The sequence below is a fragment of the Anser brachyrhynchus genome (assembly GCF_964034855.1).
Source record: "Anser brachyrhynchus genome assembly, chromosome: 2".
Taxonomy (NCBI): Eukaryota; Metazoa; Chordata; class Aves; order Anseriformes; family Anatidae; genus Anser; species Anser brachyrhynchus.
The window spans coordinates 56737062-56755915 of NC_137695.1; the positions used below are offsets into that span (position 1 = coordinate 56737062).

The following is an 18854-nucleotide window of genomic DNA, read 5'->3' on the forward strand; positions in this document are numbered from 1 at the left end:
AAATATTATTTGCAGGCTTTGCTTGTAGGGCAGTACGGTGGTAGGTACAACAAGGAAAGGGTGTGCATCCTCTTTCTCTCCCCATCAAAGAGCAACTGAGTTCAAAACCAGGCAGACTGAACCTTTCGAACTGTGTGACTAATACGTGAAGTCCACCAGACTGCACCACAGAACAGACCCACCCAAAGTCTATGTGCAGCTTTGCTGAAGCTAGGTCTTGAAGGGCAAGGGAAAGTAACGCTGTGATAAGCAAATCATAAGGTTACCAACAAGAATTATAGATGCAGTCCCGAACACACTTGCTTTGGGTGGCTTATGGTGGGGGCAGCCTGGCTGCGCCTCCCCTTAACTAAGCAGGACAGACAACACAAAAACAGGCCAACATTTGTGGTTATTCCTGGCTAGGGGAGTTCTCTAAGTGTCTTGCTGGATCCCCCAGACAGATGGAAAAAATACCATGTCATTCTGACTGCAGGAATCAGCATATTATCAGGATAGTTATTTCAATAATAATACACAGAGAATAGTCTACGTTTTATAAATACGACCTTTTTAAAATGTCAAAATCTTTAAAAAGAAATCACTCAGCTGTTAAGTTTGCCTTTTAGTGCTGTATCTCTTTTTCTGTTTTCATATGTCTCTTTATCCAAACGGTGAAAGAGGCACAGAAGTACATCCCGATGCAAGCAATCATAATTAGGAATATCCTGCAACGTTGTTAAACAATTCTTTTCACGTCTAATTGATATTAGTGATCCAGCATTAACAAATCTTTATTCTACTATTTCAGTCATGCATAAAACATGAACAAACTTGTTTCATTAATGTATTGGAAACATGGAAAAAGCTCTTCCAGAATGTTATCTATATTAAAAAAAAAAGGGAAAGGATTTCAACAAATTCCAGAAACAAGGTCCAAAACAAATTTGATACTTTTTTTCCTGAGTCTGACTTTATTTTCATTGTCATGTCAAACATGTATATTTCTTTGGCATTAGCTACTTTTCTCAGAAGCACTATTACACACTGCCATCAGAATCGACTCCTTTCAGAATAACTCGTCAAAATACCAGATTTCATAATTCTTTCAGAAACCTTTGTAACATTTTAGCCTAGAGATCTGGTATGAATGTCTCTTCATCAAGCAGATCAGTGTTCAAGCGACATACTTTAATCATGAAAATACACAGAAACGGAAAACAATTCAGGTAGTTTACTTTGTGAAACCAGAAAGTCTATAAGCAGCTCATTGCAACATTAAACACCCGTATGCAGCAAAAAACAAACAAACAAACAAACAAACAAACAAACAAACCAGCTGTCAGAATTCTCTGGGTTGTTTGAAACAGCCAGGACGACCGATCAGAAAATCAGTACTTAATGGAGATCCTCACTGAGGAGATTCATCACTTTAAGAGTCTAGAACTGTGCCTCAGAGGAAAGATTGTTTAACTACAATGCAAAACAGAAAGAGTAATTCATTTCAAAATGTGTTTTGTTTTTCAGTAAGCATTATCTTGTGATATAGCAGACGAATAATTTTCTGTGCAAGAGAGAAAAAGCTAGCTGTACTGCAGTCTAGTTCACAGTGTTGGTTCTACAACAGATTTGTCCACCTTGTGACTGAGGTACTACTTAAATCAAGGTGCCCTGTGCTTATTTAGTATTTTTACTTTTTGACCAAAACCAGATCTCATGAAAGGCAATTCTAACAATCAAAATAAATTACAAATTCCAAGCTGTGAAGAGACTTGGTAGCCATTTTGGTGGTGGCAGCCATCTTGGGGCAGAATAGATTTAAATAGCTGAATTTCCAGAAATGACTAATATTTTGCGAAGTTGACAGTCGTAATATAATCTTGAAAACTGTCAGCTATTCCATGAGAACTGGGGGAAGGGTATGGCAATCTATCACTCTGTGACATGTAAACATAAGAAGAAATCATTTCTGTTGCACATTTTTTACTCTTACCAAAAAAAAAAAAAGAATAAAATAAGCTCCTAGTAGAACCCCCTTTTAAAGATCATAAAGCAAATGAAGAACATACAATGACAGCTCGTGAGATTTCATTGCGAATGTAATATATGATGAAGTTTGGAAATTTTAAGTGCTTACAGGTGGAAAGACAGAGGATGTAAACGCACTCCAAGTTATTGCCTCTAAGAATAAGAGCCCCGAGCCCCGTGTGACTTGTAACCCAAGTGAATGATGTGGGAATGGGGCTGTGTTTTTCGAGACGGGAGTTTTGTCACTCAGGACCTCATCGCGGTGCGTGGTGCCCTTTTTCGGAGCCTGGCCCACGGACGAGGCATGGGACGAGGGCGTCCCAAGCCGCTCACAGCAGAGGGGGACGGCGGCACCCGGTAACAGACAACGGGAAGAGACGGCAAAAGTGAGAACACGGCTCAGGGTTTATTCCACGTCAGAAACCGACACCGGGCGCGCAGGAGTTACGGTTACAAGGGGAGGTGAAAGATCGCGGGGCTAACTTGTCCCTGCAATTTTATTTTCACCAGTGAAGACACAGAAAGGTTGGGCCGGGCAAAGAGGGGGAGCGCCATGCCCCGCTCCCGAGGAGGAGCACGGGAGGGCTGCGAGGAACCGCGCTGGGTGCCGGCCGGGGGGCGAGGGGCGGCTGAGGGCTGGCTGAGGGCTGTGCCCCCGCCCCCTCCCCGTCCCGCGCACAGCAGCCGTTAGGGCCGTTACCGCTCCCACTTTCGAACTGATTCAAACCGGGGCGCGGCCCCGCCCCGGGCCGCCAATCCCCTCGCGCCCCCCGCCCCGCGCGGCCCCGCCCCCCTCCCACCGGGGGGGGCAGCGCGAGAACAAAGAGCTCCCCCTCCCCGCCCTGCCCCCCCGCACGTGGGGCGCGAGACCTCGCCCCCCGGCCCGCCCCGCGCCGCGCCTGATTGGCGCGGGGGAGCCCCCCGTCCGCGCCCGTCCAATCGGGGCGGCGCGCGGCGCTCGCCAATGAGCGCGGCGCCGATTGGGCCGCCGCGTTTGGCGCTCGGTGCGGGAGGGTGAAGCCGGCGGCCGGCGGCGGCGGGGCGGCAGAGCGGGCGGGAGGGCGGCGCGGGCGGAGCGGGGCCGGGCTGCCGGCGGCAGCGGCGAGAGGCCGGGGCGGGGGTGAGTAAGCGAGCGAGCCGCACGGTGGGGCGGGAGCGGCTATTTATAACCGGGGATGGGGGGCAGCGGGAGAAGGGGAGGGGGCGAGGCCCCGCGGCGAGCCGCCCCTCGGCCCCGGCGCCCAGCGGCGGGGAGACGCGGGCGCGGCGGTGGCCGGAGGAGGCGTGCGCGGGGCGCCCTTTGTGTGCTCTGGCCCCGGCCCAGCGCCGCCGTTCCCGCGGGGCCCTGCCCCAGGCACGGCCGGGGGTCCCCCCCTTCCCTCACCCCTCTGAGATCCCCCCCGTGGTGCCCGCCGGGCCACGACAGCCCGCACGGCCCCACCGGGGCAGCCGCGGGGCTGGCACGGGTCCGCCCGGCCGCGTGTGTCGCGCCGTGCCGGAAACCGGGGCAGCGGGGCTCCGCGCGCTATTGTCCTGCGGGGCAGCTGCTGCCGGGCGCCTCCTCTCGTCGGGATCCTTCCCCTGGCCTCGGGGGGCTCGGGGCGCCTGCTGGGTGGTCACCCCGGCGGGCTTCCCGGTCCCTTGGGACTCCGGTCTGCCAGGGCGCTGCGCCCCGGTTCTTAGCTGGGTGCCTGGGGTTAGCTCTAACGCGGCCAACCACGGGCGCACAGAGCAGCCTCTGAAGGCAGGAGGTGTGAAGGAGGGTGCTGGACAGGGCTGTCCTCGAGCAGCACGCGTGTGGTCCGAGAACGACGTAGAAATCGGTGTGTTGTAGTAGCATCGTGCGTGTGGTTTTCGTGTCACCAGGTATTCGCGGTGATTCAGAAATTACTAGTAGCGGGCTGAACGTAACGCAGCAGGAGTGGAATAATGGGCTTGTGCCTCGCTGAAGTCACCTACGCAAAGTTACAAAGCGCTGTCTTTATTTTACTGGAACTGGAGAAAAGTTTTTTTTTTTAACTGTGGGGCTGAAAGTTCAGATGCTTTGTCTCTAAGAAAAAGCATGTAACAATTTGAATGAAGCTGTTCAGTTGTTGCAGGATAGATTTGTCTTTGTTGTAAGTCTGGCGGCTGCAGATCCAGCTGTTACGAATTTGGTTCTTATTAACGTGTGTTTCAGTGAAGGTTCTACCAGTACTTTTAGTGAAAGCTTCACTTCTAAACTGGGATTTCCTCACAGTTAGGTTCTCTCTTTCTCAGGGGTTGGCACATTCAGATTCTTTATGTGATTTACAAAAATTTATAAGTCTTTATTAAAAAAAAAAGTCATTCTTTGTTTGTCCCCAGTGTCTATATCAAATTGAGAATCCGGGGAATGTTTATTTGTGGTAACAATAAAGCATCTTCAGAAGGGTGAGTATTATTTGTCCACAATGTACAATAGCTATTCTTGCTTTAGATTAGATTATTAAAATATGACTATTAAAGATGTGCGGTATCTTTCAGAAAGCATGCTTCTAGTACTTCAGGAGATAGGACTGAAAAGTTTTATGTGATGTGTCGAGCGTTTGAACTTTGATAGGTAGTGGTTTATCACTTACTTGCTTTAAGTTTGTTACATCAAAATGTTACATGTCTTGTTACAGAGTATTCCTTTAAAAAAAAAAAAAGGGAAAAGTACACTTTTTTCTTCCTCTATTGATAGCAGGGATTGAAGGGTAATTAAAGGCTAAAGAACATATGGAGAAATCTGTGATAGTAAAATGTTCTATGAGGTGTCAATAGCTATTTTCTTCTGGATCATTGTAAGAATTCAAGATTGTAATTTAGGACAAAAACTGGGGAGAAGAAAATTAAGACACTTTTAATATGTAATGTTACCCTGAAAAGTGACAGACACTGAAAATCCCTATAATCAAAAGAAGGTAAAATGTCTTTGCTCAGTTTAAAATGAGCTAAAACAGTAGTCTTGTCAGCTTAGGCTGGAGACTGGAAATTCAAACTTTATTTTCCTTGTATTTTTCCTCTCTAGTAGCTAGAATTGCCAACAAGCTGAAATATGGTAAGTGATTTCATTGAAGATATGTCTTTAAATGGATTTATGTTTGTTCTGTAACATTGCAGCATTCATAGGTGAAATGTAAATATATTCCTGCGCTTCTGCTTATCTGCAAGGAAACTTTGGCTTCATGAGCAGGGAATTCGTGTAGTACATTAGTGAATGCAGTGACTGTATAAATGGAGAGTGCAAGCTAACTGCTACTTTCTGTAATCCCTGAATAGCTGGTGCACTCTAAAAGTCCTCTTGAAATTAGTAAAAAAATAAAATAAACCTCTCCTTGTCACTGTTCACAAAAAGATTCTGCCTCTTTAGCTGTATACGTCATGTATTCATTCTAATAAATTCACAGCTGTAATGTGAAAGTTGAACAACATTTTTAAATGGCAACACTACCGTCATGGGGAAAAATTATTTTAAAAAATGGCTGCAGTACTGTCAGAAGGTATATTTAACAAATGTTTGCTTTATGTTGTTCTTGAGCAAAAGTAAGGTGGAAAACTTTAGTGTTGTCTTATGAATGTTCTGTAGTTCTGTGGCTAGCTGCAATGCATTGTAGCTGACTTGGAGAAATATCTGAAATTTTAGGGGGAATAAAATTTTCCCCAGCAGAGATCCTGAAAATCTCAGGAACAGGATGTGGCCTTTGCTAAGCAAGGAATATTCAGAAGTTTACTGAATCAAGTAGGTCATCTTCACAGAATTACGCACCCAAGGAAAATTCATTGTACCAGATTTAAAAAAAAATAATGTTGAAGAAATGGACTACATACTGTGAATATAATTCTTAATGGTTTCATAAATTGTTTGAATAGCACTTACCTTAGGAAACAAGACCACTGTTAACAGAAGCTGTAGGACAATAATAGGAAGATTATTTTTAACTGTAATGTTCTCTAATGGTAATGTTGCTACCAGCCTTCTAGTTTGCTGATAGTATGGAGGTGGAGAGTGGTGCTAAGCTCATTGAAATGATGGCTGACAGCATCTGTGCTGTCTATATCTCTAAATGTATTTTATATGTGTATCTGTACATTTAACATGACTTGCCATTCTGGAATATTTGTGTTAAATCAGTCTTTAAATGGCTGAATTAGTCTAGTGATGACATAGCTCAGGTGGTAACTTCAGTTAAGCTTTGTGCTTGGGAGAAGGAAAGGTGAGATGAAGAAACAAAGCCTTGTGTAAAACGGAAAGATGTTTTACAAGGGAAAAACAAGGATGTCAGTTCCAATTTAGCAGATTGCTTGGATTTGGTTTTTAGCTCTAAGTATATGCTCAAGATTTTTGTTGAGTTAAAGATTGAAAAGAAAACAATGTAAAGAACTATTAAATAGGTGTTCTGTCTGTTCCCACAGAGATCAGTTAAAGACTCTGAGATGAAGCTGTGTATTGCTTGCTATCAGTGCGTGAGGTGAAACTCAAGAGTGAAATTTTGTTAAAGGAAGAAGTAGGTTCTGTTGAGGTCCAAGCAAGCAGCACTGAAGTTTTCTAAAAACACAGCAGTAGCAATGCAGTTTTCTGTAACTGATAATAGTAGGTAGGTAGTTTGTTGCAGGCTTGTACTGGCTGTGCACCTAGATTCCCATTAAGACTGTGGGCTTGAAGTCTGGGTCCTCAAATGACAGTGAGAAAACTGCCTCCAATATTGGAGTAAGTATTTTAAATTAAAAAGGTAAATTTGGGTAGCGGCAACTCTAAGGAAGGGGAGTGAAAAGTAAGATTTTCATTTGCATATAACACTGACAATTTCAACATAATTTTAAAAAATAGTGAAAAAGAAATTCTTAAATATTACTAATTATTTAACCACAGACTTGTAAGTTGGTTTCCATTTAAAGAAAAAAAACCAGCAGAGGATGTCTTTTAGACGTCACTACTGTGTCCATAAAAAAGTATAAAAAAATAGATTATTGTGGATTCCTTATTTTAGGAATCTTTTGGTTACCTGGCTGAAGTGTGGATGTAGAGTGTTTTGGTGATTGTACCTCTGTTCAATTGGTGAAGAGCACTATTGTCATGGAAAGATTCATAATGCATACAGTGCTTCCTTTCTAATGGTAAAATCAGGAGTACTTTTAAGGTGAGAAGACCATCTGGAAATGTAGTTAGATACCAGGCATGTTCTAACTGCTGCAGATAACAATAACTATGCACTGATGTGAGTGGATCAGTGCAATGTTGGCAATTGCTTGAAAATGTGATGTAGTACTTCAAAAGCTTGTCTTTCAGATACCTCACTTGTTAATATAATCTTAGATAAAGCTGTCAGTGCTGCTGTCATTCTGTATGCAGGTAAAGACTTCTTTGATATGCCATTTCAGGAGTACTTACGAATTTGCTATTTTTTCACCTTTTATATATGCGTATGGTGCTGGCTTAAATGATATATGTGTAGCTATGCAAGCAAAGTGGTGCACATTGCAGTCCACACTCTGGGCTTTCTAATATGTGAACTAAAAATATATTTGCAGGAGAGTGTGATTTCCTTATGTGTTTATTTTATTATTATTTTTAATCTAGACCCAGGCTGTTTCCTTTGTCAATTTCTGTTGTATCTGGTTCCTTCTTTCATTCTGCCTTTTTCATGGTTGGTTCTGTTTCTCTGCTATGTATTCTCCCTTTCACAGCCTGTGTTCAGTTTAAATCTCAAAGCCATTAGACATAACTTAAAGAAATAAAGTATTTGAAAGGAAGGAAACTCAAATCTTACTAGTAAGTGTGTGTGTATTTTAATTGTGAGCTGCTTTCCTTTCCATGTTTCTTAGGGTGAGTGGATCTGGTAAATTGTGTATTTCTGCTGCGTAGGTGTCTGATCTTACTTTTAACTAATAAGATGAAATGTTAGAGATGGAACTTAGTTTGCTTTTTCTGTGAGAAATCAGGTTTGTTTTAGAAAGACCTGATATACCTGCAAAAACTATACCATGGCAAACGGATTAGAGTCACTAAGTTATCCTCTCTGATTTTATGATACAATTTATAACTAGGAAGAATATAAAGTCTGTCCATTGTGATAACTTCTTCCAGCAATCTGCCTGCCAATTTATGACACGTTTTTAGCATTTTTAACTAGTGTGTTTAGTGCAAAGTTGAATCCATTGTTTAACTATTGGAAGAGAAGATTGACATATGTTGTTTTAGTGTTAAAATAGTTTGACCATTACTGGTGTTCAGTATATCATTGATTTGAAACCGGGGAACATAACTGGTTCCAGAGCCTTGGAACTACTCGTAATTCTCATCTGTAGCCTAAGGGAGCTGAGTTTTCACTGGAGTGTGGTTTTTTAAGTTAAACTGTTTCTCATTAATTCCCTTTATTCTTTAAATAAATATTCTAGAAAAGTAGGATCTTTATTTTTCCCCCTTTATAAGCAATATTTAATCTGCTGATGGATTAATCACTGTATGCTTTTTAGAATAGGGATGCTATGCATTAGACCCAGTTATTTTGAGGGCTTTAAGGATGAGAGTTGGCTAAGTAACTCTTTTGGTTGCTTTCATTGTTTGAAGTTTATTTTGGAATTTCTCAGACAACTTACAAATATTCTAAATACACATTCAGCTCCAAAATTTGACACACTTATCTGCAATAAATTCTGTATGAACTGTCTGCATACATGGACATGTAACGTCTTTGAAAGTTTAAGCTATTTGCCTATGCAGAGGAAGAAGTATGTTATAGCTGTTGAACTGCTTAATTGTTGTGTGGCAGGATTTTTTCAGTTTGGAGTGTGGTTTGCCTGTGTGTGTGTGAATTGAACTGAATAACTTTTAGATATTTTAATGTTTTTAGAGTAAAAACAAAAAAGGTGTGTCCGCAAAACTAGTTAGGGTGGAATAGACACTGAACTCCAATTCACACCCAAAATTATTTTGCCTGTGTAGACATGCCTTAGGTGCTTGCAGCAAGTGCTATTTTTTCTGCCAGATTTATCCAGGGTATCAAAAAGGTTTGAATTTTAAGAGGTGGAGGTGTTAGGCAGCAGAGGTTATTTGGAATGTACAAGGGAGTCATCCAACTCATTTGGGCATCTGAATGAGTGTGAGGGGAAAGATTTGGAGGTATGCATTTGAGCAACTAAAAGTTTAAGTTTTATGTCTAAAACTTGACTGTCTCTTGACAAACAGCCAGGCTTCATCTTATGTTAGAGGTGTGGAATGGTTTTAATGGTGACTTATAAAGAACATGATAAAAATCAGGCTTGAAACTCATTGCTGTTCTTCTATTTGGAGTTTTACTTTTTTTTGGGGGGGGGGGGAAATCCAAATAGTCTCACTTGTGCCTGCAAATATAGTTAAAAACATAAGAGTAGATAAAAATAAAAAAAGCTTTATTAGTTGATACATGGTGATTTGCTGATATTGCCTTAACTGAAGTGAGATTTCACTTCCAATTTTGGTTTGATCTTTCATAAAATAAAAAAAAAATCCCTGGTGGTTATAATTTCCCTGTTTTCTACTCACCTTCCCCCACATCCCCAAGTACTTAAGCTTGTCATTTTCATTTCTCAAACAGTATTTTCCTAAAAGTATCATATGTTTAATTGTTCTGGGAGAAATATCATTGAAATGATTGCTTCTTACATGGTATTAATTAATTACATTTTGTCTTTTTTTAATTTTATTTTTTTAATCCTGAAACTGTTGGGATACAGAGGAAGGAATTCATTTTTGAAGGGAAGCTTTGAAAGCTACAGGTTAGCACGAGCGAACTGCTTCAGAAATCTGGTAAAGATTTATATTTACATATATTTAATGGCTGTCTGAAAACAAATCAAACTTTTTTGTCCTACTCATATTTAAGGAAAAGTATATTAGGAACCTACTGAAATTTTATATTAACAGACTATTTGTTTTCTTTATTAAAGAGAATGAAACTCTCTCCATTGTCTTTACTAGTAAATGTCCTAAATGAAGGACTTCTGTCAAGTGAGATGGTTTAAACGTAAATCCAAAGGCAGTGTACTACTGGAAAAAAAAAGTCCTCAAACCGATGTCTTCCGTCCTTATGGTTGGTGGAAAATATGCAATAAACTGCATTTCTGGTACAGTTCTGTTGTTGGATTTTACTCAGGTGCTTCATGTTTGATCAACCTGTAGTTGGCATGAAAAGTTTTAAAAATAACTGGGGAATTTTGTCAAGACCATGTGCATTCTTCACTGTTTTGTTTGCCTTTTCTTAAACATGTTTGAAGTAGATTGATTACAATTATTTTAGATACTAAAAAACCATTTGGGATAAATTTTATGAAGTACTTACAGAATGTTTGGGTTATTTATAAACTCCGAGTTTAACATCCTGGTGGATAAAGATAAAGAGATGTTAAATAACTGGTTGTTACATACCTTTGATAGCTTTCTAACACAGAAAATAAGATTCTAATGTAAAAATAGTAAAAAAGATATAAATTAAGATTCATCCCCTTTTTCCAGGAAGGAAGAGGGAGTAGAGGAGTGTTTCCTCCTCTTTCATATTCAAGATCTCCTCGTTCTTCTCTTTCCCTGTTCCATGCCTTGGTAAAGGTGGCAGTGTTTTTCTTTTTTCTTCGTTTGGGGTTTTCTAATATCTGCCTAGTCAGTTTATAATAGTGGTAGAAACTCCTGAAAAGAATATAGCAACATATAAAGCAACATAGTGTTAAACTGTGTGAATGAACTATTAGACAAAAGCAAGAGAGAATGAACTATTAGGAGAAAGCAAGAAATAAAATACTATGGGAGGCAAACTAATACATTTAAAAAAAAAAATCAGGGGGGAAATGCTTGAAGAAAATGTCAGTTCTTAGAGCACTAGAACTGACTTGTTTCCTTCCTGTCTTGATTTACTCTGATGTAAGCATCTCAGAAAATAGTGGTATGAGTTTTAGTATGAGTTGAGCGCATTCAGAAATCAATGTGCAGTCTTAGGTGTTTAGCGCTCTCAGGAGGAGTTGGAAATTGAATGTGTAAGGCCAGAGTTTTACAGTGTGGTTAGGTGGGGACAGTAGCAGTGGATGCTCACTTTTCTTCAGTCAAGAGACGTGAGGTGTTTTCAGCCAAAGGACTTTCTCGCTTCTGTCAGTGACTGGCTACAAAAATACTCATGCTGTCGGGAGGGAAATGATAGCACAGATGCAGGAACAAGTGGCAGGTAAAAGTCTTTTTGTAGCAATGCCAGCAGAAAGTAGCGGTGACACTTGAAAGTCCAAGCCATCTGTACAGGTTTTGTCTGGTATAATCTTTGGTCAGTGATGAGAAACCTTTTTTGAAAAGGTTCACTTAAACGTTAAAAATAGATGAGAAATGATGATTGATTAAAGACAGCAGATGTGCCCAAAGCAAGCAGAAGTCATGAGTTAGGCATGGGGATGAAAACAGGGTTTTCTAACCGGTTGGTAACTGGACTGAAGGTTAGAATTCCTAATATCTAAAATAAAAGCATATCCTAGCAAGGTCTAGGGATGCAATGCAGGACTAGCTACTGTGAAGTAGCGTATATAATTACGTTATGTGGCTGTGACAGAGAACAGGCATGTCATGTCAGTGAGTCTTCTGAATTGTGGTTAACTACAGTGGCATCTCAGTGAATCTGCTGCTAGGTTTGATAAGTCAGTGACTGCATGTTTTTAATGATTTCTGTTGTTTCTTCTGTTTTTCATAAAATGAGAATTCGTACTGCAACTTTTCATAATGCCAGGGCACTTGCAGACCTTTGAGTACGTTGCAGAAAGCATAACTAACTTAGTTATCTCTAAGCAATGTCACACATGATTTATGTTTGCCATTTGTATCAGAAGTTACAGTAAAGGATGTATGCAGAATGAGGCCGTCAGCCTTATTCTCATAGGAAAGCTGTAATCAGCCATTTAAAGGAAACTGATTACATCGATCAGCTCAGTTACAAGGTTTTGCCTATGTTATAGTGAATTAGTAACTACTCCCAACTAGTCTTAGCTTGGGGAGTAATACTGCAAATAAACAAGTATGCATTACAGCTAATTACTTTATTCAGCATATGGTCATGCAATTTCTAGACTAGGACACAAAAGGTAACAGTATGAACAAGTGAGTGAACAGCGGGCTGGCAATTTTGACAGAAGTATGTAGCTTAATTGGATTAAATACATCATGAAACTGTATTCGTAGTTCAATCATAACCGTTCATATAGCTGTAAGAAAAAATGACGTGTATAGTAATTTTGTGTATGATGGCTATGTGGATCAAGACAGCATGCCAAAATAGTGAATATGCTGCAAAGTAGTGTTTTTTTAAAACCTCTTTTGAAAGAGTGATGAGATGTAAAGGATTATTCCTAATAAATGAATGTGAAAGGGTGAGGGACCAGTTTAACAAAGAGTAAGTAACTTTAAAACTTGAAATGTAAAATTGATTTTTTTTAATAAGAAAAATTGCTGTTGTATGTTCTCAGAATTAATGTTTTTAAAGCTATAAGGATTTACAAACGCGGCAAAAAGAAGCTGGTGACTTTAGCATCAGACTGAATGCAATAGGACTGGAAAGATTCTGGAAGTGAAAGCAAAAAAATCAGTTGCTGACAAGGTGAAAATATGCTCCTGGATGAGTAATACCATACAGGTAGCTGTAAAAGGGTGAAAATATTTTCAAGTAGCAAAGAAAAATGTTTTTGAACTTTGAGCTGAAATTCTTGCTTAAAGAATATAGAAAAAATTGTGAATAATCTTGAATATCCTGAAGTATCAACTGGGAACTATTAACTTAAGGGGCTGCTGGGATAGTAACAAGGCCCAGAGAGCATCGTGTTTGGGAAGAATAATTGAGAAGGCACAGCTTTTCATTTGCAGGGAAGCAGGTCACAGCAGTTGCTTACTGTGCACACGTACTCCTTGCTCATTGATAGCTTCTAGAATACGTTTAGGTTTTATTTAAAAAAAAAAAGAAACTGAAATAAAAAAATAGTATTTAACATTCCAGGGTAAAGATTGGGCTTCTGATCTTAACCACACCAAGAACAAAGTAAAGCTTTATTCGCTTAAATTACAGTAAATAAAAGGTTGGCAAAGAATGACACTTCAAAGGCACAGAAGTTGGGCTATAAGAAGAACTCTGTTAGAATATGAAGAAGGCTCACTTGAAAAACCAGCCCTTTACAAGTCTTTCTCAGCTAATTTTCCCTCTACTCTTCCTTCATTTCTCTAGTCCTGCTCCCTTTGAAAAAGAAAAACAACAACAAAACACCTTTATTTGGAGTTGAGTGAGAGCCTGTTACTCTGATACATTAATTCCAACAGTGAATGATGGTTTCTTGAAGTAGAACTTGCGAATTTACTACTTTGACTCTGTTCTGGTTTTAGAAAAAGTGATCTTTTTGCTTTGTCTGGCTTTGAAAGGAACACTGCATCTTAACTTCTTTATTTTAAAAACGTTGGTAAGTTTATGGAGAGTGTGAAGCATTGTGGTTAGAATACATTTCTTAATTAGTGAAGAGCTTTCTTTGCCTTTTATGTTTTATATGAGGAGGAGCTAAAGATTCCAATTGCTCTGTTAAGCAGAGACAGACTCTCCAAATGAACAAACGCAATCTTGTAGTGGGAAGGAATATGTGAACTAATGAGTTGATGGAGTTGTTAAAGGAGACTCTAGCACAAGGGGTGTTTACACTGAGAACAATCAGTGATAACATACCAAACTAAAGATTGCAATCTGATTAAGCTCCTAAACACTTTAATTCAGAAATTACTGTTCCCTTAATGTTGTTGTTTCCCAAATTGTACATGTAGCTGACTGAAATATCAAGAATTTTAGAGTGTAGTGGTGAATATTTTCATCTTCTGAAATATTAAATTGGAATTTAAACAGCAAGCAAGCTCGGTAGCATCAGCTTTAAAAACAGTGTGGCCCTTGGTTTTGAGATGGCAGGCCCAATTCAGAATTTTGTTGGCTCGTAGAATAGTTTAGGTTGGCAAGGAAATCTGGAGGTTATCTGATCCAGTCTCCTGTTCAGACAAGGCCAACACTGAAATTGCATCAGGCTATTCAGTGTCTTTTCCAGACCACTTTTAAAATGTTTTTGCGAATGGAGATTACAGAATCTCTCTGCTTAATGTGTTCCTGTGCTGGACTGCACTCGCTGTGAAGTGTTTTCTCCCGATGTTGAAGTGAAATCCCTCACTGAGACTTGCTTGTTGCCTTTTGTACTTTTGTTTAGCACAGATTATCATGTCTCCGTAGAAGGGCTAGAGCAGTACTCAAGTTCTGTGGTCATCTGGGTTTAGTGCTGATTTGTATGAGACAGCACACTGTTCGTGGAATTTCTATGTATTTGTTTAAATTTGTGAAATGACTTCCAATTTTGATAAGGCCTTGAAATAGGCGAAAGTGTAACATGTTTAAAAGAGGCTGTTTAGGAGTTTGGATCCCTCTGTAGTTTTCTTCTATTTTTTTTAAGAATAGACAGAAACATATCTTGAAGCCTTAGACTTGTACTAATAATAGGAAATGGAAAATAACTTTTGTTAACTGTTGATTTGAATATAGAGAGTTGTTGTGAATGGCTGTCATGGGATGTATGAGGCAAAACTGAACTGGAAAGCTTGCACTAACTTCTCATTTGTTATAGACATCTTCTATACCTGTCCTCCACTGGCAGCTAACAGAGGCAAGTTACAGACTGTTTTGCCACTCACTGCATCTTTTTCAGGGCAATCTTTAGCTGATAGAGTGAGAGCGGGAAGCACAGTTCTTGAAAACTACTCACACAGAAGTACTTTGCCATGTTAACTGCTTTGATTGTGCATAGACTTGTAAAGAAAAAAAATTAGTGTGAATAGTATGTTACATGTGGTATGGAAAATAAATGTTCCAGTCTAAGGCAAGTTGGGGAGATGCTCAAGCAGTTTACTGGTATTGACAGAAAGAGGCTTTGCTTCATAGCTGTGACCCTGCCTGCACGGCTCTTCCCTGCCAGTTTGTGTGCTAGCCCTGCCAGCATGAGTAATTTTGACTTTTTGGTCCAGTTCAAGACCAGTCAGTGTCTTCTGAGGGGAGAAAAGGTCTGATTTAGCAGAACTAATCATCACAATCAAACTTAGCGTATTTGCCCTGTAAATTCTATCAGAGGTGCAGAGGTAATGTAGGCAGATAATGAAGAGAAGAAATGTATGCCGTTTTAAGATTTCATTGTCCTTCCCAGTTCTAGCCAAGAAGTACATTAGGATATATGTCATCACCTTCCAAAAGCAAATGGATATGTGAATGTGCTGTTAAGTCGTGGTTAAGTTGGAATGTTCTTCCTCAAAATTAAATTGTATTAGGCAACTGTTAATACATTAGTAAATAGTGATTTTGCATGTTGGGGAGGAGGGAGTGCACTGGCCTTGAATGTGACAACTTTTAAGCTGTTATCTCAAAGAAACAATACTGTAGCAACAGACTGCCAGTTTTGAAAGGATTTCACTACTTAAAATGTATTCTTGTGTTGCAAATGCTAATTGCAAGTAACTGACAGTACTATAATAAATAGGAGCTTAATTGCGATGAGACTGCTCATAAGAAAAATGTCTTTTTATAGCAGCAGACCTGCTTTTGGTGCTGCCGTATTACCTGGAAGGTCTGTCTGTGGCTGTTACCCATCTGTCCGGGTGTTAGGGCTGGTGCTAACATGCGTTGGTGCCCATGCTGCTATTGAAACACAGGCTTTTAATTCTACTTGTAAACCAGGGGTGTGCTGCGAACTTTAAGGTAGAGGGAAAGGAGTCATTCTGAGACTGGGATACTTTCACATACAGACATTCCTCTTTAGTTCAGGGTTACGGCATTGGTATATCTGAAGAAGTTAATGGTTCTTCTCCATACGTTGTTAAAATTAGTTTTGTATTTGATGATAGCTTTTCTAAGAGTTTCCATCTCTTGAGTAGTCAAGAAGGTTCTTGCAGAAAACGGAATCTTACTAGAATTGGTCACGAGTGTTATATTAGCCTACATCAGCCACAGCCTCTGTCTGTCAGAGTGAGGAAGGACAGATGAGCTGTTTAGAGTTACCTACATAGCCTAGATTCATAAATATATTTCTTTTAGATATTGTCAGAGTGCAATAGAGGTTAAGCCTTTGTAGGCAATGACAAGCCTCTTGGCTTTTATGTGGCCAAAGAGTGGCAGGTCTGGCATGGGTGTCTTACTGAATGTTTCTGGTTGGCAAGGATAACACTTAAGTACTGGTATAACTGTGGCAGTGATACAGTGTGGCTTGACAAACACTTCTGTTGAAGGCAGGCTGGCTTAAACTCCTAGCCTCTCCAATTTCAGTTCTTTGCCTCTTGTTCCTACCCCTTTCCCTCGTGTTGATTCAAGTATTCCTGTGGCTGCTGAACAAACCTGCCTGTGGAATTGATTTTGTTGAAAATTTGTATTTGAAAACCTAAGTGTGTTTATTTTCTGGGCTGTTCAGCCAGATTTTTTTTCCTGACCTAGTTTGATTAACAGAATCATAAGCACTTAGATCTTACAATAGAGAAGGCTGAGTAGAAGTGGAGATGAGGTGTGTGGGGCCACTGATACAAAGGATAAATGATGTCTTTTCTAGGTGAAACTGACACTGAATAATGTCTGAGGAAGATAGTTTAACTTGATGATAACATTTAATAAAAGTCTTATGCCTAAACTTAAACATTCTCAATGATAAAGATCTTCAGCATATGGAATAATGTAAAGTATGTTTTAAAACATAGGAATTTTTAAGTATTTCTTGGTTAAACAAATTGAATTGCACTATAAACTTAAAATACCATGTTTCTATAAGATATTACAGTAAAAAAACACTACAGTTTATTCTCATCTATCACTGTGACAAATTTTGTAGAGTGAATGTGCTGTAGTGGAAGATTATTAATAAACTATGCTAATCTTTCCAATGTTGTATTTGACCCAGAGATTTTAGTTAGTCAATGTGGTTTGGTGTCTGAAATGCAGAAGCTGACAGTGGAGAGCTGACAGCCTTGAGAGTATTTTTCTTCCCATGGAAATGAGAACATGCTATTTTACACAGATAAGTTTGAAAGATAACTGTTTTTGTATTGCTTTAGAAAATGCAGAAAGTAGAGTAGCAAGCAGCTGTAAATCTTCTAGGCATAGACAATATGCTACGAGCACATGTTGCGTGCTCGTAGCACAGGTAAAAAGGCCATTCAGGTGCTGGGGTGTCTTTTCCCCTCACCCTTTAACTTGCATAACTTAGTACAGAAGAAGTTAGCAGCTTTGAAATCACAGAAGTAAACATTTTTTCTTAGTTTGCCTGAGAGAGTAATACTGTTTCTTGACCAGAGTTTTTTCGTGAATATCTACACGGTTAATAAAAGTTTGGAATAAATGAAGGATGCAGATTACAGCAGTTACTTACAATTAAATTTGACATCATTTTTTGAAGTCTGGCAATATGTATATGTTGGTTTATTTTTAGGTGCTTGATAATTGTAATAAGAGTCTGCTGGAAACTGCTTACTCTGAAGGCCTTTAGAATAGGTTCATAAATAGTATTGGCTTGTTTTGCATTTAGACTGCATGAAGTAAAATACTAAAAATACATTTCCAAGAGTTTCTAAGTAATAAAGTTTGGTTTAACATAGCTGATATATACTTGGCTGTAGCTGAGCAATCATTTAGTAGTATTTATATATTATGTTGTTATACTACTTTGTGCTGTATAAAATCCTGTAATACGAAGATCATTTGAGTTTTTTATTAGATGGGCTTGGAAAGTTAAAAGTGCTGTGAAGTTAGACCTTTAGGTATACACTGAATGCATTGATGTTGGTAATTGACATTTATTGTCTTGTTTCTTTTCTAGTGAAGGTGAGGCTGTGGTTTTTTGTTTGTATGTTTAGGCTTATGGAGAGGTCTTTAATCCTTTCTCCTTCCTGTTGCTAAAATTCTGCTTTGTGGGTTGAACATGAATTGTCTTAAATCATGCTGTCTGAACAATTTTTTTCTAATTTGAAGAAAATAGCATGGAAGATGTGGCTTTTGTAATCGAACCCAAGTTTTGTAGATGAGTGAAGAAGTTCAATAATGACTTCAGATAGGGTTTAATATATGGTAATTTTGTCATTAGTAAAACGGAATATGCGTAGTCTGAGGGACATGTGTGCTGTCTGGATCTGATAACAGCTTACAGCTAAAGAGCATGTCTGCTACTCCAGAGCAAACTGATGTATAAAACCAGGGCCTCTTTATGGTATAATGGCACGCACTATTTCCTCCCCTGTGGCCCCAGCATTGGCCAAAGTTCCTCGCAATTCTCTCCTGATTTGTAGCTGTGCACAAGTTATGTAGGGCTCCAGGTGGGGTCTCAGGAGAGCAGAGTAGAGGGGGAGAATCACATCCCTCAACTTGGATGAGTATCTTCGTCATGTAGTATTGAATCTAATAAGTTTATGCCATTTGAAGTGACAGTTCATGAAGCTAGCTGAGATGCATGCTTTGAGCTTACTAGTGCATCAGTCCAAAGAATGTAATGACAGTATGTCACCGCGTTCATGTTGTCACTGAGGTGGGAGAGGTCTGGATGTGGGATGTAGTTTGCTGAGCAGGTCTGTGGAGTTCAGTAAGTTCCCCTACTTCTTGAAGTTCTGAGAAGTAAATGTGAAAGCTCTCACATTTGGCTTTATGTGAGGTTCTAGTAGTAGTATTTCCTCCCACCCTCCCCAAACTGAATTATTTTATTCTTTCATTACTCTAGGCAACAAAAGCATTATGACTTGATTGTTCATTGGTTTGCGTCAAGTTGCATAGGCACTTTGTCTGTTGGGTTTTGTATTCTCTTCCCCTCACCCT

At 39.7% G+C, this 18854-nt stretch overlaps 2 protein-coding genes across 4 annotated transcripts in view; both read left to right on the forward strand.

The window, feature by feature from the left end:
• Positions 1-2560: 2560 nt before the first annotated feature.
• On the forward strand, positions 2561-17602 carry LOC308190700 (uncharacterized protein; the record flags this gene model as incomplete). Its single annotated transcript, XM_080582355.1, has 3 exons — positions 2561-2611; positions 3107-3830; positions 9724-17602. The coding sequence occupies 3 exons, from the start codon at positions 2561-2563 to the stop codon at positions 9741-9743; spliced, it is 795 nt and encodes a 264-aa protein (XP_080438481.1). The 3' UTR covers positions 9744-17602.
• Positions 3009-18854, forward strand: part of EZH2 (enhancer of zeste 2 polycomb repressive complex 2 subunit) — a 57051-nt gene continuing 41205 nt past the window's right edge. For 2 of the 3 annotated variants that reach the window (XM_080581778.1, XM_080581779.1), the window contains exon 1: positions 3009-3127. The gene's annotated coding sequence lies outside the window, so the exon portion shown is untranslated. Of the gene's footprint in view, positions 3128-3824; positions 9797-18854 lie in introns of those variants that run through there. The other variant, XM_080581777.1, reaches the window with a different exon arrangement.